Below are 23,178 nucleotides of genomic sequence, written 5' to 3'. Positions count from 1 at the left end.
ATCATCAGTCAACAGATTGGGAAAAAATTTTTGCAATCTACTCATCTGACAAAGGGCTAACATCCAGAATCTACAAAAAACCAAAACAGATATACAAGAAAAAAACAACCCCATTCAAAAGTGGGCGAAGGCTATGGACAGACACTTTTTAAAAGAAGACATATATGAGGCCAAGAAACATATGAAAAAATGCTCATCATCACTGATGATTAGAGAAATACAAATCAAAACCACACTGAGATACCATCTCACGCCAGTTAGAATGGTGATCATTAAAAAATCTGGAGACAACAGATGCTGGAGAGGATGTGGAGAAATAGGAGCACTCTTACACGGTTGATGGGAGTGTAAATTAGTTCAACCATTGTGGAAGACAGTGTGGCGATTTCTCAAGGATCTAGAAATAGAAATTCTATTTGACCTAGTAATCCCATTACTGGGTATATACCCAAAGAACTATAAATCGTTCTGCTATAAAGACACATGCCCATGTATGTTCATTGCAGCCCTTTGTACAATAGCAAAGACTTGGAACCAACCCAAATGCCCATCAATGATAGACTGGAAAAGAAAATGTGGTACATATATACCATGGAATACTATGCAGCCATACAAAACAATGAGTTCATGTCCTTTATAGGGACTTGGATGAATCTGGAAACCATCATTCTCAGCAAACTGACAAAACAACAGAAAGCCAAACACTGTATGTTCTCACTCATAGGTGAGTGTTGAACAACAAGAACATGTGGACTCAGGGCAAGGAGCATCACACACTGAGGGCAGTTGGGGGGGCAGGTAGGAGAGAGACAGCGGGGGGTGGGGAGGGATAACATGGGGAGAAATGTCAGATATAGTATGCACCTAAAGTAAAATAAATACATTTTTTTAAATGCTGTATTAAAGTGTATTAGCAAAGTATGTTAATGCTCCTGAGAACAGATTCGTTAAAGAAGATCCAAAAAATGACAGTGTTGTCACCACTCAGAAATGTCCATTTCCATTGAAGGAAGTGCTCCTGAGCTCCGCTGAGAGTCTGACCTCAGTTGAATTAAATTTGACCTTGTAGCTCTGATGTTTTTAAGAAAAATTGAACATAAATTGCTGATGACGGTGGATAGGTGGTGTCAGGCCAGTTTGAGCACACTGGGACTATAAGGCTCCTCATTAGATGGCATGCCAAAAAAAGCTTGTCCTCTAGGAAAATATCCAAATTATATTGGAAGTTTGAGATGCCGGTATTAATATAGTCTGCAGGTATTCACTACCATCTTTATTTTTCTTTAATTCTCACCGTATTTATCCTATCAACAAGATAATTTGTATGGTATGACTAAACGTAGCAACTAAGAATACTTTTACCAGAATAAAATTGTAAGTTGTGTAACAGTTCAGTTTCAGATAAAAAAGGAGTCTTTCTTTCTGCCAGTGCTAGAAGTCAGTGAACATTTAACAGAGAGTAATAATGGTTCCCAAGAAAAGCAGAGAAAAGGGACAACCCCAAAAATAGAATCATCTGTCACAGACCATTGCTTGAGCAGCTTGTGAGTTGTAGGAGGGGCACAAGTTCCTAAGCCTGAAATGGAGGACGTGTTTTAATCCTGGCTGCATGAGGTTGTAGTGTGGTGCTTCCTTACTTTGGGGCAGTGGTGGGCAGGCAGTCCACACGTTGCTAAAGGACCCAAGAAAAGTGGTTGAAGCTCCCAGAAAATTCATGACAACTACAAAGTCTGCGTGGTTCTGTTTTGGCTTGCTGAGGTTACATCCCATTTTTGTAAAAGATAGTAAACGTGAGAAGGCTTTTTAAAATTAGATAATCAAAGTTGAGATTACTGAGGGCTGTTCCAGGCTATTCCTTCTGTCCAGCACACACACTAGATGGGAGGCAGTAGAGCAGGAGGCACAAGTAGGGATTGTGGGGTCGCCCTGCTCTCTAGGCCTGGCCCCTCCCTCCTCAGTGATGTGGCCTTGGGGCTCCTCCTTCCTCAGTGAAGTGGCCTTGGGGCCAGCTTCTTCATCACTCTCTGCTTCAGTTTTCTCATCTATAGAGCTGGGATAATAGTAAAATCTACCTCACAGCGGCATTACAGGCATTAAAAGGGCATCATGTACTTCAGAAGGTGCCTTTGTAATAATCACTCAGTAAGTGCTTAAGGTGAATATTGAGCAAAATTGATTTGGTCTATCCAGTGAAGAATATACTTTCTATATTCTGTGGTAAGGCTGACTTTAAAAATAGAAGTAGTGGACATTGTTGTTTCTCTTTATCTGCCCTTCCCAGTGCACATGAGGCCCTTTAGGAACACAGGCACACATGCAGTGCCAATTTGCTCCCAGATCCAAGGGTATTCAGGAATGGACCTTGAGTTTCAAATAGCTGTGATTTTATTTAACTTTTTTGAATTCTTGTTTTATTATATTATCACCAGAGAGTTTGGCTTATAAGATCTCTCATTCTTTGAAATGATTAAGTTTTCCTTTGTGGCCTTCTTTATAATTGATTTTTATAAATATTCTATTGATGTGTGAGAAAAATACAGATTCTCTACTTGAAGGATGTACTTTCTTTCTGTTTATCTAATTCTTCTACATCCTTACTTGTTTAGAATTGTCAGATTTGAGGAGATAAGCAGTCATGCGCCATATAACGATGTTTTGGTCAGTGACCAACTGACCGTGTATAGTGTGGTGGTCACGTAAGATTATTTCCTATTTTTACTGTGCCTTTCCTATGTTTAGATATTTTTAGATTCAGAGATACTTGGCATTATGTTACAGTTGCTGTTCAGTGGATTCACATGCTGTACAGGTCTGTAGCCTAGCTGTGTAGGTGTTGTGTAGTACACTCTGTGATGTTCACACAGTGATGAAATTACCTAGCAATGTGCTTCTCAGGTTGTATCCCTGTTGTTAAGTGACCCATGACTGTATAAAAAGCTTCCAACAATATTTGTGCTTTTAACAAATACTTATTAAATTCCCAACAGACTTTGCTTTATAGCTAATTAGAGGCTTGTGAATGATTATAGTTTCTTTGTAAATTGTCTTTTTCCTCATTATCTTAATTACCATTTTAACCTGAAATCTAATCTTGTCAGCTATGAACACCTTCTCACCTCTGTGCTTACATAAGCCTGATGGTGTCCATTCTGTAGTCCTCTGTGGGTGACTAGTCTGAACTGAGCATGCTAAGCTAACCCATGCCTTCTGCTGATGATTTGTCTTTTTAAAAGGAATTTTAAAACATGATATTAGAGAAATGTACAAAATTTATTTTGATGATGGGAAGAGAGGTAGTCGGGAAGGCTTATCTCCCAGGAGACATGTATTCTCTCTTCCTTGTATTTCCTCCCCTAGTGGAACAGCAGTTCCAAATCCAAATGTGGTCTCAGGGGTCCTTTTTACTTTTTAAAATTGCTGAGGACCCTCAAGGATTTGGGTCATGTGAGTTATATCTATTAATGTTTGCCACATTTGAAATTAAAACAATTTTACAATATTTCTCCATTTATTTAAAAGTAAGGACTGAGCTGGGTGCGGTAGCTCACCCCTGTAATCCCAACATTTTGGAAGACTGAGGGTAGGTGGATCACCTGAGGTCAGGAGTTTGAGACCAGCCTGGCCATAATTGTGAAAACCCATGTCTACTAAAAATACAAAAATTAGCCAGGCATGGTGGCAGGTGCCTGTAATCCCAGATACTCTGGAAGCTGAGGCTGGAGAATCACTTGAACCCAGGAGGCAGAGGTTGCGGTAGCCGAGATCGTGCCATTGCACTCCAGCCTGGGTGACAAGAGCGAAACTCCATCTCAAAAAAAAAAAAAAGAAAATAACTGTATGTCTCACACTTTGGCACACCCTCCTGGTATCTGGTATGATGGGGATTATTGCTCCTCTCTGCTCCTGAGTTCATTCTGCTGTAATGTAGCTTGTTGGGGGCCTCTGGAGCACTTCACTGCACACTAACATATGTGAGGGTAGAAAGAGAAAATCATACCTTAGTGACACTGGAAATAGTTTAGACCTTGGGCTCCCCCAAGAGACCCTTAGATGGTGCTTGGGGAACGTGGTAGAACTGTCTCTCCCAGACTTGCTCACCACAACCCCCCTTACTGGTGAGAAACAGGTGTGTATAACTCTTCTTTTTCCTTTGAGGAATAAAAGATATTTATATATTTTGGTCTGTTTCTTTCATGTCTTCAGTGTTGTAGGGCAAGTTTTTAAGAAGCCTGTCTGGGGAGGCTTTGGTTATTAAGCAGTGCTTACGGCTGACTGGCATTGTCTCAACCTAGGATTCAGATTAGGAAATCCATTGTTGTGTGAATCTGAATCACATCCACCAATCTAGCTGTTATTAGCGATAATGCTGATAACCTCAGTTGACCTGAATCCTTGTCTCTAAATTAATTCTAAAGTGAGGCAGGGAGAAAGGGTGCTAGTCAATATTACAGCAAGGAAGAAATTTAATAAAAATATTCAGTTAATTTGAGAAGGAACAGGATTGAAGTTTTGACAGTGGTCTTCTCATCTTTGCTTGGCCTAACCTGATCTGATCTCTGTCCAGTGCCCTCAAGTGGTGTGTTTTAGTGTAGGATATTTTTATGTAAATACGTTAGAAATCACAGTTTTTTTCCCAAAGATTGTCATGTAATTGTCACACTGATAATGTTATTTATGGCTGAGTATATGACTTAGTGATTTCTCATTCTGGAAATCAAGAAAGGCTGGAAGGAGAATTGGAAGGAAGGGATGAGAAACTCTGTTTTCAGAGAAGTAAGAGGCAGATGCAATGCACAGACTCTAAAATATGCACGAAGCTTACCAAAAGCTAAGCTTGGGCAGTGATAGTATAGATCTATGAATTTTATATCCAGTCAAACTGTCTTTTGTATTCAGACTGCAAAGAGTATTGATCATGTAAGAACTCAAGGAATACTTTTTGTTCTCATGAGCATTTTTGGCTAGAGAAACGATGTCCATCGGACTGGATGTCAGTGAATCCCTGCAGCATCAGCTGTGTGGCTGACTGTGATGGAGGGGAGTGTGAGTGGAGGGTGGGGGAGAAAAGGTCGGTGGTGGAGGAGAAAAGGTCGGTGGTAGAGGTTTAGTGACTGTCTCACTTGTAATCACAGGGGAGGCATTAAGATCTTATTCACTAAAATTAAGTTGTAGCGGAGAGGGATGGAAGGAAGAAGGAGCAAGATGAATGGCAGTTTTATCACGATGTGGAACAGGGAACTAACAACACTAAGATGTGTTGTATAAGGATTCCAAAGGATAAGAGAATTACATGGAGCTAAAATTCCAAAAGTAACCCCCAGGACAAAATAGTGCAAACAGTCCTAAGTTTCAGAAGAACTACAGAGAGAATGAAAACTTTTTCAAAAAGCTGTAAAAACATGTCATAAAATTAAGACCAAACATGTTGTCTCTATACATGTAAACACATAACCTTATATACATAACCTAAAGGCTGGTAAAAGTAAAAGATTTCAGACTGGATCAAAAAGTGAAACCCAACTCTAAGTTGTCTGTAAGAAGCACACCTAAAACAATGATTTACAAAAGTTGAAAATAAAAGAATGAAAAGATATACTGGACAAAATAAACAAAAAATAAAGTGGGACAAAAAGCATTAAAGCAGCAGCCCACTTTTTCCTGCTGCACATCAGAATAGGGGCAGCCGGAAAAGAAAGCATCCCAGGAGGGGCAAGAGGAGCAGCAGCCAGGGCCTTATTTCATGGGTTCTGTCATAGGGATTTGTTACTTTGGCTTCCTGGAATACAAATTCTACAATTTTTATTTTAATGCAATTTATTTGCTATTTAATAATGAGTTTTAAAATACAAAATGCTATTTAATAATGAGTTTCGGTTTTGTTTTTCCTTTTTAATTTCTACATGGAAGAGCTGTTTGATTTTCTGATTGTCTGTTCAGTACACAGCTGCAGATGTGGGCTTAGGTTGTGCAAGTGTTTGTTAGTGCCCAAGCATTCATTCTAGCCTCTTTCTGGTGTGCCCTTGTACTACAGAGGCTGGAAAGCTAGAAGCACCATTTCAGACTCCTGCAGCCTAGGCTCTGGGAGGAGATGTGCTTCCACTAACTAAGTGAAAGCCTGTAAGACTAAAAGGCAGAGCTGCAGGCCATGACTGCCTCAGCTCCCTTGTATGAAGTTCTCTTCAGATTAGCATGGGTAGTGACTGTTCCTACAGCTAGACGCAGACTGTTACAGTGACTTAATTTAGGATGGCATGTTAGAAATGTTCATGCATGTGTGTTATATCACTGTGGTTTGTAATTCCATATTAAATAGATTTATATGTCACTCAGCTTTTTTTCCTCTTTCCTTTAAGTTATTGCAGCTAATTGCAAAATCCCAGTTAACTTCATTGAGCGGTGTGGCACAAAAGAATTACTTCAACATTTTGGATAAAATTGTTCAGAAGGGTAAGATGATCACTGTATTTTTAATACTCTAAATCTTAACTAGAAATTTGGTGTAAGGAGATGGGATTTTTCTTTTAATCTTTCCCCAGTATGCATGCTGTCAGGAACAATTGTGTAAATAATGTGGTAACGTCAGAAGTACAGGTCATCCCTCCAGTTCCTGGTGTTCTGTTACTGCTATTTACTTTTTTTTTAAGTTGCTTTTGCATACAAAGGGATATATTAGGAAAAATAACTAATCCCAGAATTTTAAAAAGCTATTTACCTTTTCATGGTTGGCTAATCAGAGTTCATTTTAAATGTTTGCTTCCAAAATTAGCAGGATTGTGACTTACTCACTTAGGCATCAAATAAGCCAATAATTTTCTTTTGAATTTAATGAGTTTGCCTGGATAAATTACTGGCTGTTAGTAAATGGAACTTTAAATTTCACACCATGACTTTATACATACATAGGTATATGTGACTCTGTATTTAAGGCATTTTAAAATTGTTAAGTACAAAAGAAATTATAAACCGACCATTTTAAAGGCAAAATTGTAGACCCAACTGAAAATTTATCAGATAAAATTTTAAAGTTTTTAAAAATCTCATTATATTTTTGGTATCTCAAAAATCATGTCACTTTTGGGTTACACAAACTTTTTTATTGTGGTAAATACATATAACATAAAATTTACCATTTTAGCAGTTTTTAAGCATACAGTTCAGTGACATTAAGTACGTGTATCTTACTGTGCATTGATACCACCATTCATCTCCAGAACCTCTTCATTTCCCAAACTGAAACTGTGTCATTAAACACGAATTCCCCATTACTCCTCCCCCAGCCCCTGGTAATCATCATTCTGCTTTCTGTCTCTATGAATTTGACTACTCTATGTGCCTCATATAAGTGGAGTTATATAATATTTGTCCTTTTGTAACTAGCTTATTTCACTTTGTGTAATGTCTTCAAGGTTCATCCATGCTGAAGCATATGTCAGAATTTCCCTCCTTTTTAAGGCTGAATAATATGCCATTTCATGTATTGATCACATGTTGTCTATTCATCTGTCAGTGGACGTTTGGGTTGTGAAACTAGATTATTTTTTAAAGTGTTGGTTAACTGTATCCATCCATAGTTTTATTTATTCCAGTTCTTGATGATCACCACAATCCTCGCCTAATCAAAGATCTTCTGCAAGACCTAAGCTCCACCCTCTGCATTCTTATTAGAGGAGTAGGGAAGTCTGTATTAGTGGGAAACATCAATATTTGGATTTGCCGATTAGAAACTATTCTCACCTGGCAACAACAGCTACAGGATCTTCAGATGACTAAGGTATAAATATCTCTTCACAAGAATTATTACACTTTGTTTTTATATTACAAAAGTTGTTATCTCTTCTAAGCATACATGAAAGACTGCTATAGCTTTTTGAAAGTTTTTTTTAACACTTTCATAAATATTCATCACATCGTTTTAAAATAGAATAGGACCAAAGACTCATTAATGGCTTATAGTTGCTATTGGAAAGATAGTGGGAATAGCAATCATTAAACCAGGCTGATCCTGTGGGTGATTAGGTGTAAATTAATTTACCTTCTTGGGAAGTATGAATATTTCAGTTATTAGAATAACATTCAGTAAATTAAGGCTAAATTGCATTGCCAGTAATTCTCTATTTATTTAGTTCTTGCTTCTCCCAGGTTATTAATTTTTTGTCTTCTTCCTTGCTATCTTTTCTGGGGATGTGTTTATAGTTCTTGGCAACAGCAAACAAGGCCAAAAGAAGGTGCAAATCACCTCAGTTGTTTTTGATATTTTTTCTTTATTCTGGTAACTAGAAAAATGTTAACACCATTGCCCCAATATTTTAGATAGTGTTTTATTTATCTCTAGTAATAATAAGAAAAAGAATAAACTGAAGATATATCTTAGTGGTGTGAATGATGTAGCCTTTGTGGTAGAAAGATTCTGCAGGTTGTACTGGTAGCCTTATAGTTACCTTTTATCACTGCACCCCAGGTTCCACGTTAAAGGAGGGGTTTTCAAGTGCCCTTTGAATGCCTTAACTTTTGGCTGTTTATTTGCCATCTAATATGGGATTTACAAAAAGAGTGATGATTGTCTAGTTATAAGTCTGAAATTATCATTAATAATCTAACATTCAGCGTCAGTAGGAGTTAAGCAAGTTTGTTATAAACATTGGACTGTGTTCTCTTGTCTTGATATGACCCTACAGTAGTTCAGAGCTTTGCATAGGCTGGCTCTTCACTGCTTCTTTTGCTGTGTTCCCCATGCGTAGATGGGTTGTGCTAAAAATCCATCTGTGAGACACTTACACATGGCACGGCCTTGCTGTAGAAGTCCTGACATGAGTGGCCAGACCATGTGGCTCAAGTCCCCTAATGAGGCAGATCCATGGTAGTGATGACCAGCTGGTGACCCTCTGGGAAGAGAGTAGGGAATGTTGTTGTCCACGGTGGGTTTTCATGGTCAGGATCCCAAGGAAGAGGGTGTTTGGGAAAGGCCAGGAAGCAGCCTTTCTGCTCTGGCTAGGAAGTTCCAGCTAGGATTAGTGGCTCTGCATTCTTTGGAGAGAGATGTGGTTGAATATCAGCCTCAGACCAGTGGGGACAGCAAAGAAGCTCCAAGGATGGGGCCATACCTCAACAAGAGGAGAGAAAGGAGAAAGCAAGGGAGAGGCTTGCACCTTTGACTGGGTGGACAGAGGCAGAGCAGGAAGGCACAGCTGTATGTCTTTCTGTTCATACTACCTAAGAAGAGGCACAGGCAGAGGGATAATAGGAGTGCATGTGGCCCCAGCTTGCCCCACTCAGGGCTGCCCATAGCCAGTGAAAGGAGAAGTTACTCTGCTTTTGGCCTGGGGTGATTCGCACAGCCCTGGTAGGCAGAGCACACTTACATGGCAGTACCTCTCTGCCTCCGCACAGATGGGTAGGTGTTACCGTAGCATCACTTTGATCAAGTGGGAAAAATAAGGCACAAAAATGAAATTAATGATTAATGTTTGAGGAATAAGAGCATAGATGATAACACAAAGGTGCCAGTTTTCATCATTTCCACTCACATCTTAACCATCAAAGACCTTGAACTTGTTTCTCCTGTTTGATTCATGGTTGCATACTGCCTGGCATCTCTTCACAGCAGTACCTGAGTGCTCTCTGGAGCAGGAGGCATGGCATGTGCCTCTGTGAGGAGCTTGGCTTCTGGACCCTGTACCCTGCTTCCAGCCTCGAGGAGGGTCAGGTTCGCTTGTAGGAGTTGGCCAGAGGAGTTTTACCTTTCTGGGAATGTTACTTGAAACCAGTAGAAAGAGAACTTTACAGCTCAATTAACCAAGCTGCATTTGTGGATGCCGGACTCAGTCAGCCAAATTGGTCTGAGGCAGCTTAAGGCGAAGATCTGGTCTCCTGACCTGCTGGCTGATGGTGGATTGCTGCCTCACACTTATGTGAATTTTGAGGTGACTCAAGCAGATGGGGTTAGAACATAGCAGGTGAGAGCCTCCCCGGATCCCTGAAAATGGAAGTCTGAGCGTACCGCCTGAAGTTCCGCCATCTTAGCCTCACAGGACACAGGGGCCAGGTTTCTCCATTGACCTGACAATCATCTTTGTCTTCTAGATTATCCGAAGAAGAAATACTTTGACACCCCTGGCTGGGTACAGTGGCTTACGCCTGTAAACCCCACATTTTGGGAGACCGAGGAGGGTGGATCACCTGAGGTCAGGAGTTCAAGACCAGCCTGTCCAATGTGGTGAAACCCCATCTCTACTAAAAATACAGAATTTAGCCAGGCGTGGTGGCAGGCACTTGTAATCCCAGATACTCGGGAGGCTGAGGCAGGAGAATTGCTTGAACCTGGGAGGCAGAGGTTGCAGTGAGCTGAGATCGCGCCACTGCACTCTAGCCTGGGTGACAAGAATGAAACTCCGTCTAAAAAAAGAAAAAAATGCCTTGATACCCCTTAAATCTAAATTCTCGTCGTCCCAAAAGTAAGCAGAAATTTAATGTATATTCATGTTGAAAAGTTCCTAAGACCATCAGAATTTTTTTTCTTGTTGAACAAGTATACTTTGCTGTTTAAGCTGCATTTGAAGATATGTTAGAGCTGATGAATTGGCTTTCCTGTGCACATCTCTGTGACTCAGTCAGAGTAGGCACACAGGTATGTGTTCACATGCTTCCTCACCCATTCAGCACTGCTAGGCCCACTGTCAGGTGGGACACCTGCATTAGCAGGCATAAGCCTTAGCATGGGGCCTCCAAGGGCCCCAGGAAGAAGAGCACATGATGTGTCACGGAACTCAGTGGGGGTGTTGTAACAGATGCACACAGGGCCGTTGGCATTACATTGGTTCACAAGAGATGTGATGTTTTCGGTGGAGCTTAAAGATTGAGGGGAAAGTATCCAGGTGGTGGTATATTAGTCAGTGCTTAACAACTGGCTCTCCAGGGCCAAGAGGTTTGATTTGTAGCATTTGTCACTTTCCCACTATGACTGACTTCAAGCCACCAACAATAAGTAAACTGGCTAACAAAATTCCCAGAAGTTGCAGAATTGACTCCTGTGAGAAGGTATGGGAACTTCTGCATCTAGGGGCTAAGAGTGTGGTGTGCTAGCAGAAGTGCTTCCACAGAGAAATGGGAATCATTGATAGTAGCAAGCAATAGCTGAGGCTACCCTAAAACAAGAAAAGCAGCAGCATCGTTTCTTCCTTCCAGTGCAGTGTAGGTGTGAGAGATTTCATGATGGCAAAGAGCAGGTAGTGAATCAGTGGAGGAGGAGGTGCAGGGAAAAATGCAGCAGGATTTCTGACATGTTCAGCAAGACTTCTGTGCCTTGTCACATTTCAAGATTTTGTTTGGATGAGAAGTGCTGGCATTCCTAGTACACCCTCTTGTTATAGCCATTAACAGGGCTGTAAAACTGGACTCTGCCAGAAATCCCAAATGCCAAGTTGTCACACCAGATTCTATAACTCTACTAATCCAGGATTTTTTTTTCTTCATACTACCTTTAAACTTTATGATTTAGGCAGCAGAATATTTTTAAACTCCAGTCTGCTACAGAAATTTTTCTCAATAGGAAGAAAAATGAAGCACCTGGAAGACATAATTCTTGTGAGAGTGTTACTGATTTGCATGCATGTTACCTTTTTGTTTTGTTGCCCAGGCTGGAGTGCAGTGGTACCGTCATAGCTCACTGCAGCCTTCAATTCCTGGGCTCAGGTGATCCTCCTCCACCTCAGCCTCCTCAGTTGCTGGGATCATAGGCATGAGCCATGCAGCCTGGCCATATTCTGTTTTCTATGTACTCTCTGCCATATGCTAGATGATAAAGATGAAAGGATGGGTTAAGACTTCAATCAAATGTGTCAGACTCATCAGTAATGAGCAAAGAAGTTTGTAGAGAGCCTATGGGCACCATGCTGGCAGCAGGGGAAGTGATGTCTCTTAGACTGTGCAGCTCCATAGCCTACAACAGGGCTGACATCTGCCCTTTGTGTGGGTCCCGTCAGCTGTAGGGGCAAAAAAGCCGTGTGTGGAGATGAGTGTGAAGGGATGGTACAGGGCAGGACAGCACTGGTGCAGTCCATGAAAGCTTCATGATTCTGTCCAGAATGTTGGAGTGCTTCACAAACTGTGAAGCAGTGTTGAGGCCCCACCCATGTCTGGCAGATGCATAGTGCGCTAGATAAGGTAAAAGGTGGCTTGGAGTGCATCACTGGCGGTCCTTCCTCATGCTGCCTGCTGGGATGCATGAGAAGGGCCCTGCAGCAGTTTCCACTCTGAAGTCCTGAGAAGGTGCTTCCATAGCAAGGACATTATAGAGAAGCAGGAGAAGAAAATGGGGTGTCAAGGCACAGGTGCCCCGGTCACCTCTCCCTACACTCCACTGTTACAGAGGTCAGGTGATTTTGAGAACCACCTCACAGCATTAGCTCATTTTAGCCAAAAAGTGCATGGTCACTGTGCTTTGCTTGCAGTAGGATTACAGACAGGCACAACACATCAGAAGGAAGCTCGCTGTCCCTGTGGATCAGTACGTATATTGACCTGTTGGGAACGAAAGAAACAAACACAAATCAGAAGCTCACAAGTGAACACATGGGAGAAGCGCCACCCCAGATTGGGGTCCGGAACCAAGGTGGGACCAGGTAACCTCTGTCCCGCCCAAACAGCCAGAACCCTGCTGTCAGGAAGAGGTGCTGGAAGGGATGCATTTAGAGATAACTGAGGCCTGAAAAGTCTGAAATAGTCTGAGCCTCAAACCCAATCCAGGGCTGTTCCAGGTCAGCCTCAGAACAGAGTTTAATTTTTGAACTGATTCAGCCCACTCCTTGGAGTCAAGGACAGCCACCCTTCCTCAGCCTGGCGCATGCACACACGTGTATCTTCTGAGGGAAGATGCATTGCATTTACTCTCTGGTGTGTGTGAGGGAGAACATAGTTTGTAAACTTGAAGTCATAGAAATGTAAAGCTAGAAGGTTGAGGGATGTTGGATGGAGGGTGAAAGGTTTCTGTAGTGCAGTAGTCTGTTCTGGAGGTTGTCTACACAGCATGCTGACCGCAGTTAATAATTATACATCCTTTACTTCACATTTACTAAGACCGTAGATCTTGAATGTTCTCACCACAGAAACAAGAAGATTATGACTTGAAGTGACAGACAACAAACTGGGCTGTAGCCGTTGTTCCATAATACAGACAAGCACAGAACACCAAGCGCTGCCAATATAGACAGATTTCGTTTATCAATTACACCTTAGTAAAGAAAAAGAAAACAGCCCATAAAGCTGGAAGGGGCTTTGCAGATGACGTCGTCAACCTCCCTCATCATTGGGGTGACCAGCTGTGACCCATCAAGGCCTAGGGGCTGTCCAGGCAACCAGATGGGTGTGGCGTAGGCCCCGCCCCCTGCTGGTGATGGGGGTCGTGTTGCTCTCGTGGCGCTTTGGATTCATCTGGGCAGCAGTGCCACATCTGCAGACCTGCCCTTCTCCAGTTGTGTCTTGATGTAGTAGTGGAGTGTTGACCTCTTGGTGTTGACAGAGACCTGGCCTCACCCAGTAACAGCCCGGCTCTGTCCTGCTGTGCAGCCCTTCCCAGGGTAGTGGATGCAGGCCCTTGATGCCTTGCGACACATGACCTGGAGAGCTCCTTTTGTGTTACCATGTTTTGAAGCATTCATCCTAGCTTGACTATTCAGCTACTGTGTGAACAAACATTGGCATCTTCTCAATGAGATGCCGTTGTGTTTTCCTTTCAGCAAGTGAACAACGGCCTCACCCTCAGCGACCTTCCTCTGCACATGCTGAACAATATCCTATACCGGTTCTCAGATGGATGGGACATCATCACCTTAGGCCAGGTGACCCCCACGTTGTATATGCTCAGTGAAGACAGACAGCTATGGAAGAAACTATGTCAGTACCATTTTGCTGAAAAGCAGGTGAGTGGGGTGCAGCAGTGTCCTCTCAGGCTGAGAGTTTAGTAGAGTCCGCCTGGGGGCCAAACCCTATAAACTCACCTGGAGGGAAAGAATGGCTGGATATTTTCCACTTCTAAAGAACCAGGAACAATCAGAATTTATTGAGATTTCTATGGTTTCTCTCCTATAGAATGTAAGGTTTATTTTTCATATTGAAAAAGAACCATGATTCTAAAAATAACCCAAAACTGAACAGCAAAGCAAGAGCTGAGTTCTTTTCTCTCCTCTGTTGATAACAAGGTGCATGGAGTCCCTGGCTTACTGCCTTTTCTCCTGATTTCATGAATTAGCTTCCAGTTCTGCTTTTGACCAAGCTGCACATCTTGAAAAGTCAGGCCTCTCTGTGCACCTCAGTGTTCTCAGCACATGGTAGATGCTGCTCCTGAGTGTCCACAGTGCACCTCCCTCCCTGCCTTGCCTGCTGCCATTGGGAGTACGTGTTCTGCTGTCACTCCTTGAGGCCTTTGCAGGGTGGTTTGCTCATTCCTCACCTCATCCACAATGAGGCCCTGTGGCCCCTGTTCCTGGGCCTCTGCCCAAACTGGGGGTTCCCCTCATCACTCCACAGATGTACAAGGCACCTGCTCTGCAGTGGGCTGGGCACAGCAAGGTAAGGCAGGTGGCTAGAAGGAGGCGCGTTGCACTCCTCATGGGGTGGGATTTGAACTGTGGTCAGCACCGTGAAGACCTAGAATGGCACTGGGTGCCTTTTATGAGGAGCATGGTCTACCCTTGGAATGCAGGGCAGTCAACAGGGCCTAGGCAGAGAGCAGGACCTTAGCGTTAGGAGGGTGCTGTTTGAGGGGTGGATGGTGAGGAAGCACGGCAAAGGCCGAACCACATGAAGGATCCTTGTCTGTATCCTGCGAGCTCAGGAGAGCCAGCAAAGCACATGGAATCGCAGCTTTCAGAAGAGCCTCTGTTCTTGTTTGAGGACTAGGCTGGAGTGGACACAAGAAGATCCATTAGGATCCTGCCTTGGGCAAAAAAGAGTTACAGGCAGGGAAGTGCAAAAGGGCAGTAGGGAAGATGACCCCAATGGGCTGGGGGCTCCCACAGGAGGGGGCTGGCCTGAACAAGGGCCTCATGGAGAGTGTCCAAGAAGTATGTGGAGCTAGGGCCTGGACAGATGCATCTGGAGAGAACAGGAGGCAATGGGTCGGCCTGGGCAGGGTCTGAGGGCACCATCCCCAATGCGGAGTAATAGAAGGAGGGGCCCCAGAACCAGGGGGAGCTGGATCCTCAAGGCCGTGGACAGAGAGATTAATAGGCCAAAGAAAAGCCTGTGAGATTTAGCCAAGCAGAGGTTACGGGTACCTTGGGGAAAACTGTCTCAGGTGGACTTGTTCCGGATAAGCAGAAGAATTCCAATGTTAATTTGAGTAGGAGATTGTAGATTGAATTTTAAGTCAGCATTGGGCATGTGGGGGAGGGTGTGGATAGAATTCTGTAGGGAGGGTTTAGATCCTAGGAAAAGAGGTAAATGAAGGTCATCTGGGATGAGCCCTCTGCCTCCCAGTTTGCCCCGGGACACTGCCTATAACACGCAGGCCTGAGCTGTTCCCAAAAGGCATTAATGAGAGTGCCTGGCAGGTGTTTATACATCTGGACCCTAAACATACTTAAGTATGTCTTTTGGCCATTTCTGTGGTTATTGCCATTCTTAAAAGAATTGCTTTAAGTAAGTTAAATGTCTGCTCTGCACTGATATCCTAGAGTAGTGAAGTTAGAATTAGTAATTAGCACTTGCAGGTACTCTCATTTGTACACATTTTCTTAACTAAATCATAAAAACGCAGCGTCAAAAAATAATGATCTGTTCTTCAGGCCTTAGTAAGTAACATTAAGACCCTGAAAATAAAGCATATTAGAAATAACTTTTATGAGAAAGCATAGATAAGGAAGCATCCTCAAAGTAAAAACTAGACACCTGAGAAAACTGGACTGGTTCAAAATAGTATGGAAGGAAAAGTCAGCTAAATGCTCTTTACTGGAACATCTGGTGGGATGTTGCATTTGAGTTCAAAAAAATCACAGACGGTTATTTAGGAGAAAAACCATGGGAGGGGATTTTTTCAGTGTGAACACTGATATAGCACAAAATTAGTAAGAAGTAGAAATGAGATACCTAATGGTTGCATTTAGTCTCTAGAAACTAATGTTTTAACAGTGCCTGCCTGGAGGACACAGAAATTAATAGTAAATATAACCAGGCTGGTAACTACTACTATTTATTTTTGAAGTAGTCTTCTTTTCAAATTTTATTGGAAACAAGATTTCCTCATTGACTCCATGATAATTTCCAAAGCCCCCAAAAGCCATGACTGAAGTATGTTATACAAGTGATTATTTTTAGCTCTGAAAAGTAAAAAATGCTCCTTGCAGCAATAGCACTAAAGACTAGTACAGTGTTGTATAAACAAGTTAAAGGCCCCCACCCCAAGGCAGCCCTGTTACTCCTTAAGCCCATGCATTTGGTTTTGTTTCAGGCTTTTATACACACTCAGACATACACATTAATTTATCTAGCTGTGCACTGATCATTTTCAAAACTATAGTTGAAAGTAACTGTAATATTGATGTTTTTGGTAACACCTTTATTAAGATAGCCTCCACTTTATGCAACCATCACTATAGTCAGTATTAGGACATTGGCATCTGTGTTAGTCCATTCTCATGCTGCTAATAAAGGCATACCTGAGACTGGGTAATTTATTAAGAAAAAGGCCACACAATCATGATGGAAGGCAAAGAAGGAGCAAAGTCATATCTTACATGGCAGCAGACGAGAGCATGTACAGGAACTCCCCTTTATAAAACGGTCAGATCTTGTGTAACTTACTATCACAAGAACAGCATGGGAAAGACCTGCCCCCATGATTCAGTTACCTCCCACCAAGTCCCTCCCATGACACATGGGAATTATGGGAAATACAATTTGAGATTTGAGTGTGGACACAGCCAAAACATCAGCATCACCTCAGTTAAAAAAAAAAAAAAAAAAAAAACACACACACAAAAAAAACACCTGTGCCCTTCAGCTGCCATTTCCAGCCCTAAGCAACCCCCAACAACTTTCTGTCTCTGTACTTCCCTGTTCTGGACATGTAATATAAGTAGAATCTATGGCATTTGTTACCTTGTAACTGGCTTCTTTCCCTTTGCATGATGTCCTTACGGCTCCATGTTGTAGAATAAATCAGAGCATCATTCCTTTTTAAGGCTGAATAATATCCCACTATGTATATCCACGTTTTGTTTATCCATTCATCAGTTGATTGACATTTAGTTTGTTTGATAAAAGTTTGTGGTCTTTACAAATAATGCTGCCATGAACATGTTCGAGTTTGTGTGTAGTTGCATGTTTTCATTTCTCTTGGTTATAAACCTAGGAGTAGAATGGCTGAGTCATATGGTGGATTCTGTTTAACTTTTTGAGGAATTGCCAGACTGTTTTGCAAAGTGGTTGCACTAGAGCATCTTTTCATGAGGTTATGTCCATTTATGCTACTTCTTTGGATAAATGTCTTTGCAAGTCCTTTGCCCATTTTTTAAATCGGGTTATCTGTCTTTTTATTATTGAGTTGTTAAGTGTTCTTTATATATTCTAGATATAAGTCCCTTATCAAATATGTGTGTAACTTATTTTAATTAATAATATATTATGGACATCATTCCAGATTGGAATATTTAAGTCTGTTCAACAGCTGCGTAGTATTCTAATATACAGGCATAACACAATTTATTTGATTTGTCACTTACTGATTTAATCCAAGTGAGTTTAATTTCAAATAATTGTTTTATGTACTACACTGCCTTTGAAAAATAATTTTGGATAGAACTGGAGGCCGTTATTTTGAGTAAAATAACTTAGGAATGGAAAACCAAATACCATATGTTCCCACTTATAAGTGGGAGCTAAGCACAAAGGCATTCAGAGCAGTATAATACACATTGGAGACTCAGAAGGGGGAAGGGTAGGAGGAGGGTGAGGGATGGAACACTACATACTGGGTACAATGCATACTTCTCTAGTGATGCAAGCACTAAAATCCCAGACTTTAGCACTGTACAATTCATCAGTGTGACCAAAACCCACTTGTACCCCTAAAGCTACTGAAGTTAAAAAAAAAATTTAATAAAATAAAAAAGTTTTACACCTAATTTTATGCTTTTAAAGTCATCTTATGCTGATTCTGAATGGAGTTTTGTTTGTTTAGTTTTGTAGACATTTGATCCTTTCAGAAAAAGGACATATTGAGTGGAAGTTGATGTACTTTGCACTTCAGAAACATTACCCAGCAAAGGAGCAATATGGAGACACGCTGCATTTCTGTCGGCACTGCAGCATTCTCTTTTGGAAGGTACCGATTTAAATATATGCTTGGAATTTCAGGATTAAAATTTGGTAAAACAGACTGATCACCTGTATTTTAAGTGTAAGACTAAAAAATGGAAAATACTGTTTGTTATAAGTAAGTTAAGAAGGTATATTTTACCAAATATTGGGGTTGGGGAACAGAGGTTCATTCAACTTGTGGCTTAAATCAGAAATGCTGAAAACCAGAACGCTTCTCCTTTTTGCAGAAGTTAGTATGTAGGAGGGCATCGCAGGCGGGTTGCGGCTGCTGGCTTTTCCGGGCAGCGGCTCCAGGGTCCCTGCTGACCCCCAGCCTGAGGTCGAAGGCTGGAGTGTGACCCCTCTGCACATCTGAGGACAAGTACACCTTCCTCATTTCCCCAGACGTAGCCTTCAGCCCTTCATGTCCCCACCGTCTCTGCAAGGCCAGGACCAGCTTGGGCTTCATTTCTTAAAGCCACATTCTTAGAGAAAAAGGGTCCATAGAGAAGTCCCAGATTTTAAAATCTGCATTTTTCTCATTCATATGATCAGCATTTAACAAGACTATTGTTACTTACCTCATCCCTTCATCTAGTTTCTTCCTGTTCTCACCATCCAGACTGTGTATCTGAAAAGAATGTTTTCCACAGTCAGAGGTAAATGTCTATATATGCTTCTTTCTTTTTTTATTTTCTTTTTTGTTTTTTGAGATAGGGTCTCACTCTGTTAACCCAGGTTGGAGCGCAGTGTTGTCGTCATAACTTACTGCAGCCTCAACCTCCTGCCTCTTGAGTAGCTGGGACTACAGGCAGGTGCTACCATGCTCGGCTAATTCAATCTTTTTTTTTTCCTTTTTTTGAAGCAGGGTCTTGTTCTGTCACCCAGGCAGTCATGGCTGCAGTGGCACAGTTATGGCTCACTGCAGCTTCGACTTCTGGGCTCAAGTGATCCTCCCACTTCAGCCTCCTGAGTAGCTCGGATGGCAGAGGAGAGCTACCAAACTCAGCTGATTTTTTTGGAGGGGTGGGTAGGGGTAGAGATGAGGTTTTGCCATGTTACCCATGGCTGGTCTCAAACTCCCAAACTCAAGCAATCTATCTGCCTCAGCTTCCCAAACTGCTAGGATTATAGGCATGAGCCATGGCACTTGGCCATTATCTACTTTTTCTTAACATGTTAATATTTTTTCACCGTGGAGTGTGTTTCCATGGTTTGCTTTGCATTTGAACATGTTTGATGTTGTGAGGTTTCACTGGGTGGGGAGGAAAGATGTTGAAACTAGGCAGAAGCTGGTCCTGGAGTGACTCTGCTGAGCTGCTGTCTGCTCTGCAGAGGAAGCTCCCACTGACTGTCCCTGGTCTAGATGAGGTCCTGCCTCTTGGAGGAGTGGGCTGTCTCTGCTCCTGCCTTTGCTAGGTCTAGGGAGACGAAGCTTTTGCCTCATAGACACCGTAACCTATTATGATTACTTCTTATGCTTTACATTTATCTAAATTTGTTATCAGATGGGTCCTAAGACAAGCTCTAGGTTGTTGGAAAGAGATAACTGCATTTCATTTTTTCATTTCTAATTACAGAGTGTGGCTTTAAAAATTAATCCATGGTTGAGCAGAGAATGCAAAGATGTGTTTTGCATGCCTTATTTTAATAGTTTTATTTGGTATATCAAAGGTAAACAGCATCATGAATAGTTACTGTTACATGAATATGAGATTTTATTTCTGATTTATTTTATATTTTGGTATGATTCCTTCTCTTTTCTGAAATTAAAAGGATTCAAGTTGTATTATGTGTTTTTGCAGTAGTACAACTGTTTTGTAGAATATTATCTCTCAAGAGCAGGAATATCTTGATTCCAGTTTATTCTCAACTTGATGAAGTCAACAAATCAGTTCATCAGTAAGATTACAGATAAACAGAAGAGAGCCCTCATTCTCTTCTTTTTCCCCAGTTATAGGGCACAAAAAGCACAATATGGAGGTGAGTTGTCTGCAGAAGAAGCCACAGGTAGATGCTTGTGGACAGAAGGAAAGGGGCCAAGTGAGTCAAGTCCAGGTTCTCACCCAGCTTTGACACCTGACCCTGGAGGGAACAGGGCCCCCCTTCTGTGTAGTTCTTTGTAGAACTGACCCATGTTCTACTCTGGAAATATTAAAACACTGAAAACACATGGCTGTGTCTTCAATCACAGAGTAAGAGTGGGCATAATACTGTCATTTCTAATTTGAGTTAGTGCTTCTCCTAAGAGTTACTTTTCTTTTTCCTCCTCAGCAGATTGTTTTGTACTATAGAACTATTAAAAGCAGTGATACTTTTATAGGGGAAAATATCATTCAGAGAAGGGATAGAAGGCTTTCAGTTTTGTATGTGATAGTATTTTTCTTAGAACTATATGTGTGAATATTGGCGCTCTCCCTGTCTTTTGAGCAACTAACGAAGAAATACACACTCCTTCGCGTCTACATTGTTGGGCAGAACAGATCAAATCTCCCTTATCTGAAATGCTTGGGACTGGAAGTGTTTCAGATTTCAGATTTTTTTCATCTGTGTTTCATATACACAGAGCCTGAAGATAATTTCATACAATGTTTTAGTAATTTTATAATGAAACAAAGTTTGTGTTATGTATTTAACGTGTGTAATTTTCCACTGCGGCATCATGTCAGTGCTCAAAAGTTTTGGATTTGGGAGCATCTAGTTTCCTGAAATATATAAGTTCTGATTTTTTTTATAAATTGAGAGATGATGTTTAGCCTTCCAAAAGAATTTGCTTTGCCATTCTTGTATTTAGTGAACCTTCTTAATGTATTATCATATCATGGAAATTGAGAACAAGTCTCTCCTAGCAAAGAGAGCTGCCCATTTTAGTTCTGGGAGGTTCATGTCTTGTCCCTGGAGGCTGTGATGTCCACTTCACTGCAGCTACAGTGAGTGGTCCCATCACAGCTTCTCCCACTGAATATCATTCTAGAAGGCAGTAGTCACAGTCCACGTTTTTAGTTCTGAATCCATGCATGGAAGTATTTACAAAGAGCCATTCCTCCTAATTTAGCCCCTGAAAATGTCAGGTACTTCTTGCCCTGTCTCCCACTGGCTATCCAGATGTGAGTTACCTGGTGGGCCAAGCCCAGATTGGAGTCAGGCAGACCTGGACCTGCCTTGGGGTCTACTGCACTCACCGCCCTTTTTAGGGTCTTGGTGTGACACCATGGCCCACCACACAGAGGAGCTGTGAAGGCTCAACGTTCCTATACCTGGCAACTTGGCACATAGCTGGTGCTCAGAAAATGGCACTTAGGCTTAGGGTTACTGCTTTGTTTTGTTTTTTTGGTGGTGTTTGTGTAGCATCCAGTAGTTTCTGTTGACTGAGAAACCAAAGTAATATCAAAGCTATTAAAATGAGGCTGGGTGTTGGTGACTCTAAATCCTTACTTGGCCCTGAGACTTGGTCATGAGCCGACACCACAGTGCATCTGTTTCGGGTCCGCATTTTGTCATTTTGTTACTTCCGACGGTACATAAGCTTGGAGCTCTCCAGTCAGCAGTGCTGTGGAGCCACTCTGCTCCCAAGCTGGTTTCCCATCTGTTCTGGCTCTACGATATTGGAGCTATTTTTTTAACTTGTCTACCTGCTTTAGTTAGCCTTCCACACAGTCTGTAAGTAACTGGGCTAAGTTAAGCTCTACAGCCAAAGACTGACTTCAATGGCCCTGGCAGAGTCCACTGGTGCACCCTGCACTCAGGGTCACTGAGAGGGGTGGCATTTTCTCCCAGTTGTACAAAACCTCAGTTAAAAACTGTAGACTTGTAGGCTGAGTCAGGGAAGCCAGGGTGAGGGTTTGGCATTTTTATGTCCTGTTTCTTTTTGGTGTATCAGTTGCCAGAATAGAGGACTGGACACCTGGCGTTCACCCCACAGGCCTGTGTGGACATCAGGAGCAAAGTTGGAGCCAGAATCTAAGATGAGGCCTCCACAGTCTGGTGGTCCTGGTCTTGCGAGGAAGCTGCTTTGCTGGTAGCAGCCTGAACCAGTGGGGAAAACAGCACATGGGCAGCAGCTGAGGCTTGGTTCTGTATCGGAAAGTGGCCTCCGCTGGCCTGGAGAAACAAGTGTCAGAGGTGGAGGCTGGCTTAATGGCATGTGTGAAATTGAATTAAAGTGCATTATTTAGCACAGAGCAGACCCTCTGGACATTAAAGGACAAACAAACAACTTTTCCCCCAAAAAATCAACTATGAAGTTTTAATATAAACTGCACATGGAAATAATCAGCTTTTAGAGGGAATAATTTTGAAGATTATTTACCACTGCAGCCTTATTAGTTGCCAATTTGAGAGACTTAAAGGTGCAGATATATTTAAGACTGTGTCTTCGAGTAGTTTGGGAATTTCAGTTATCCGATGATAACTTGTTTGCTTACTTTTAATAACCTTGTACTGTCCAAATTCAGTTACCTGATGTTTTTAGTTATTTTTGTAAATATCAATCAAACCTGAATGCCTAAATACAGTCTGGCTCTTTCTAATCTTAACGTTTCCTTTTTTCCCTCCCTTCACTGCATTCCTTCCTGATTTTTTCTTCATGATCTCAAAGGACTACCATCTTGCTTTACTATTCAAGGTACTTCCCTGTCTTGCCACACATCATCTGTTCGGGATGAAAACATTGCATTATGTTGCATTTCATGCACGTCGTCCTGGCCACTGCCCGGCTTGATTCCAGCTCTCATTGACTTGAGCTTTCTCAGGATCCTGAGCAGGGCTGAGTGGCCACTTTGATCACCTCATCAAGAACCAGCGTGTTCATGAAATACTTCGCAGACCAAGGCTTGCATGCTTAGGGAGGGTGCTAGACAAGCCCATAAACACTTCATTCAGATGAAA

The 23,178-nt window shown here is 42.0% G+C and overlaps 1 protein-coding gene across 4 annotated transcripts in view; it reads left to right on the top strand.

The window, feature by feature from the left end:
- FBXO25 (F-box protein 25) overlaps positions 1–23,178 on the top strand; it is an 88,822-nt gene that overhangs the window by 51,990 nt on the left and 13,654 nt on the right. Inside the window, exons 6-10 of one of the 4 annotated variants that reach the window (XM_012458692.3) lie at positions 6,354–6,447; positions 7,587–7,771; positions 13,731–13,913; positions 18,173–18,316; positions 22,889–22,915. In XM_012458692.3, the coding sequence (XP_012314115.1) occupies positions 6,354–6,447; positions 7,587–7,771; positions 13,731–13,913; positions 18,173–18,316; positions 22,889–22,915 (633 nt within the window). Of the gene's footprint in view, positions 1–6,353; positions 6,448–7,571; positions 7,772–13,730; positions 13,914–18,172; positions 18,317–22,888; positions 22,916–23,178 lie in introns of all 4 variants that reach the window. The other 3 variants (XM_012458691.3, XM_012458695.3, XM_012458694.3) reach the window with 3 other exon arrangements.

The sequence above is a fragment of the Aotus nancymaae genome, unplaced genomic scaffold (genome assembly GCF_030222135.1).
Source record: "Aotus nancymaae isolate 86718 unplaced genomic scaffold, 86718_ANA_hifiasm-v0.15.2.pri h1tg000090l, whole genome shotgun sequence".
NCBI classification, from domain to species: domain Eukaryota; kingdom Metazoa; phylum Chordata; class Mammalia; order Primates; family Aotidae; genus Aotus; species Aotus nancymaae.
The sequence above is the reverse complement of the archived record's forward strand: the minus strand, read 5'-3'. Positions and strand labels throughout refer to the sequence as shown.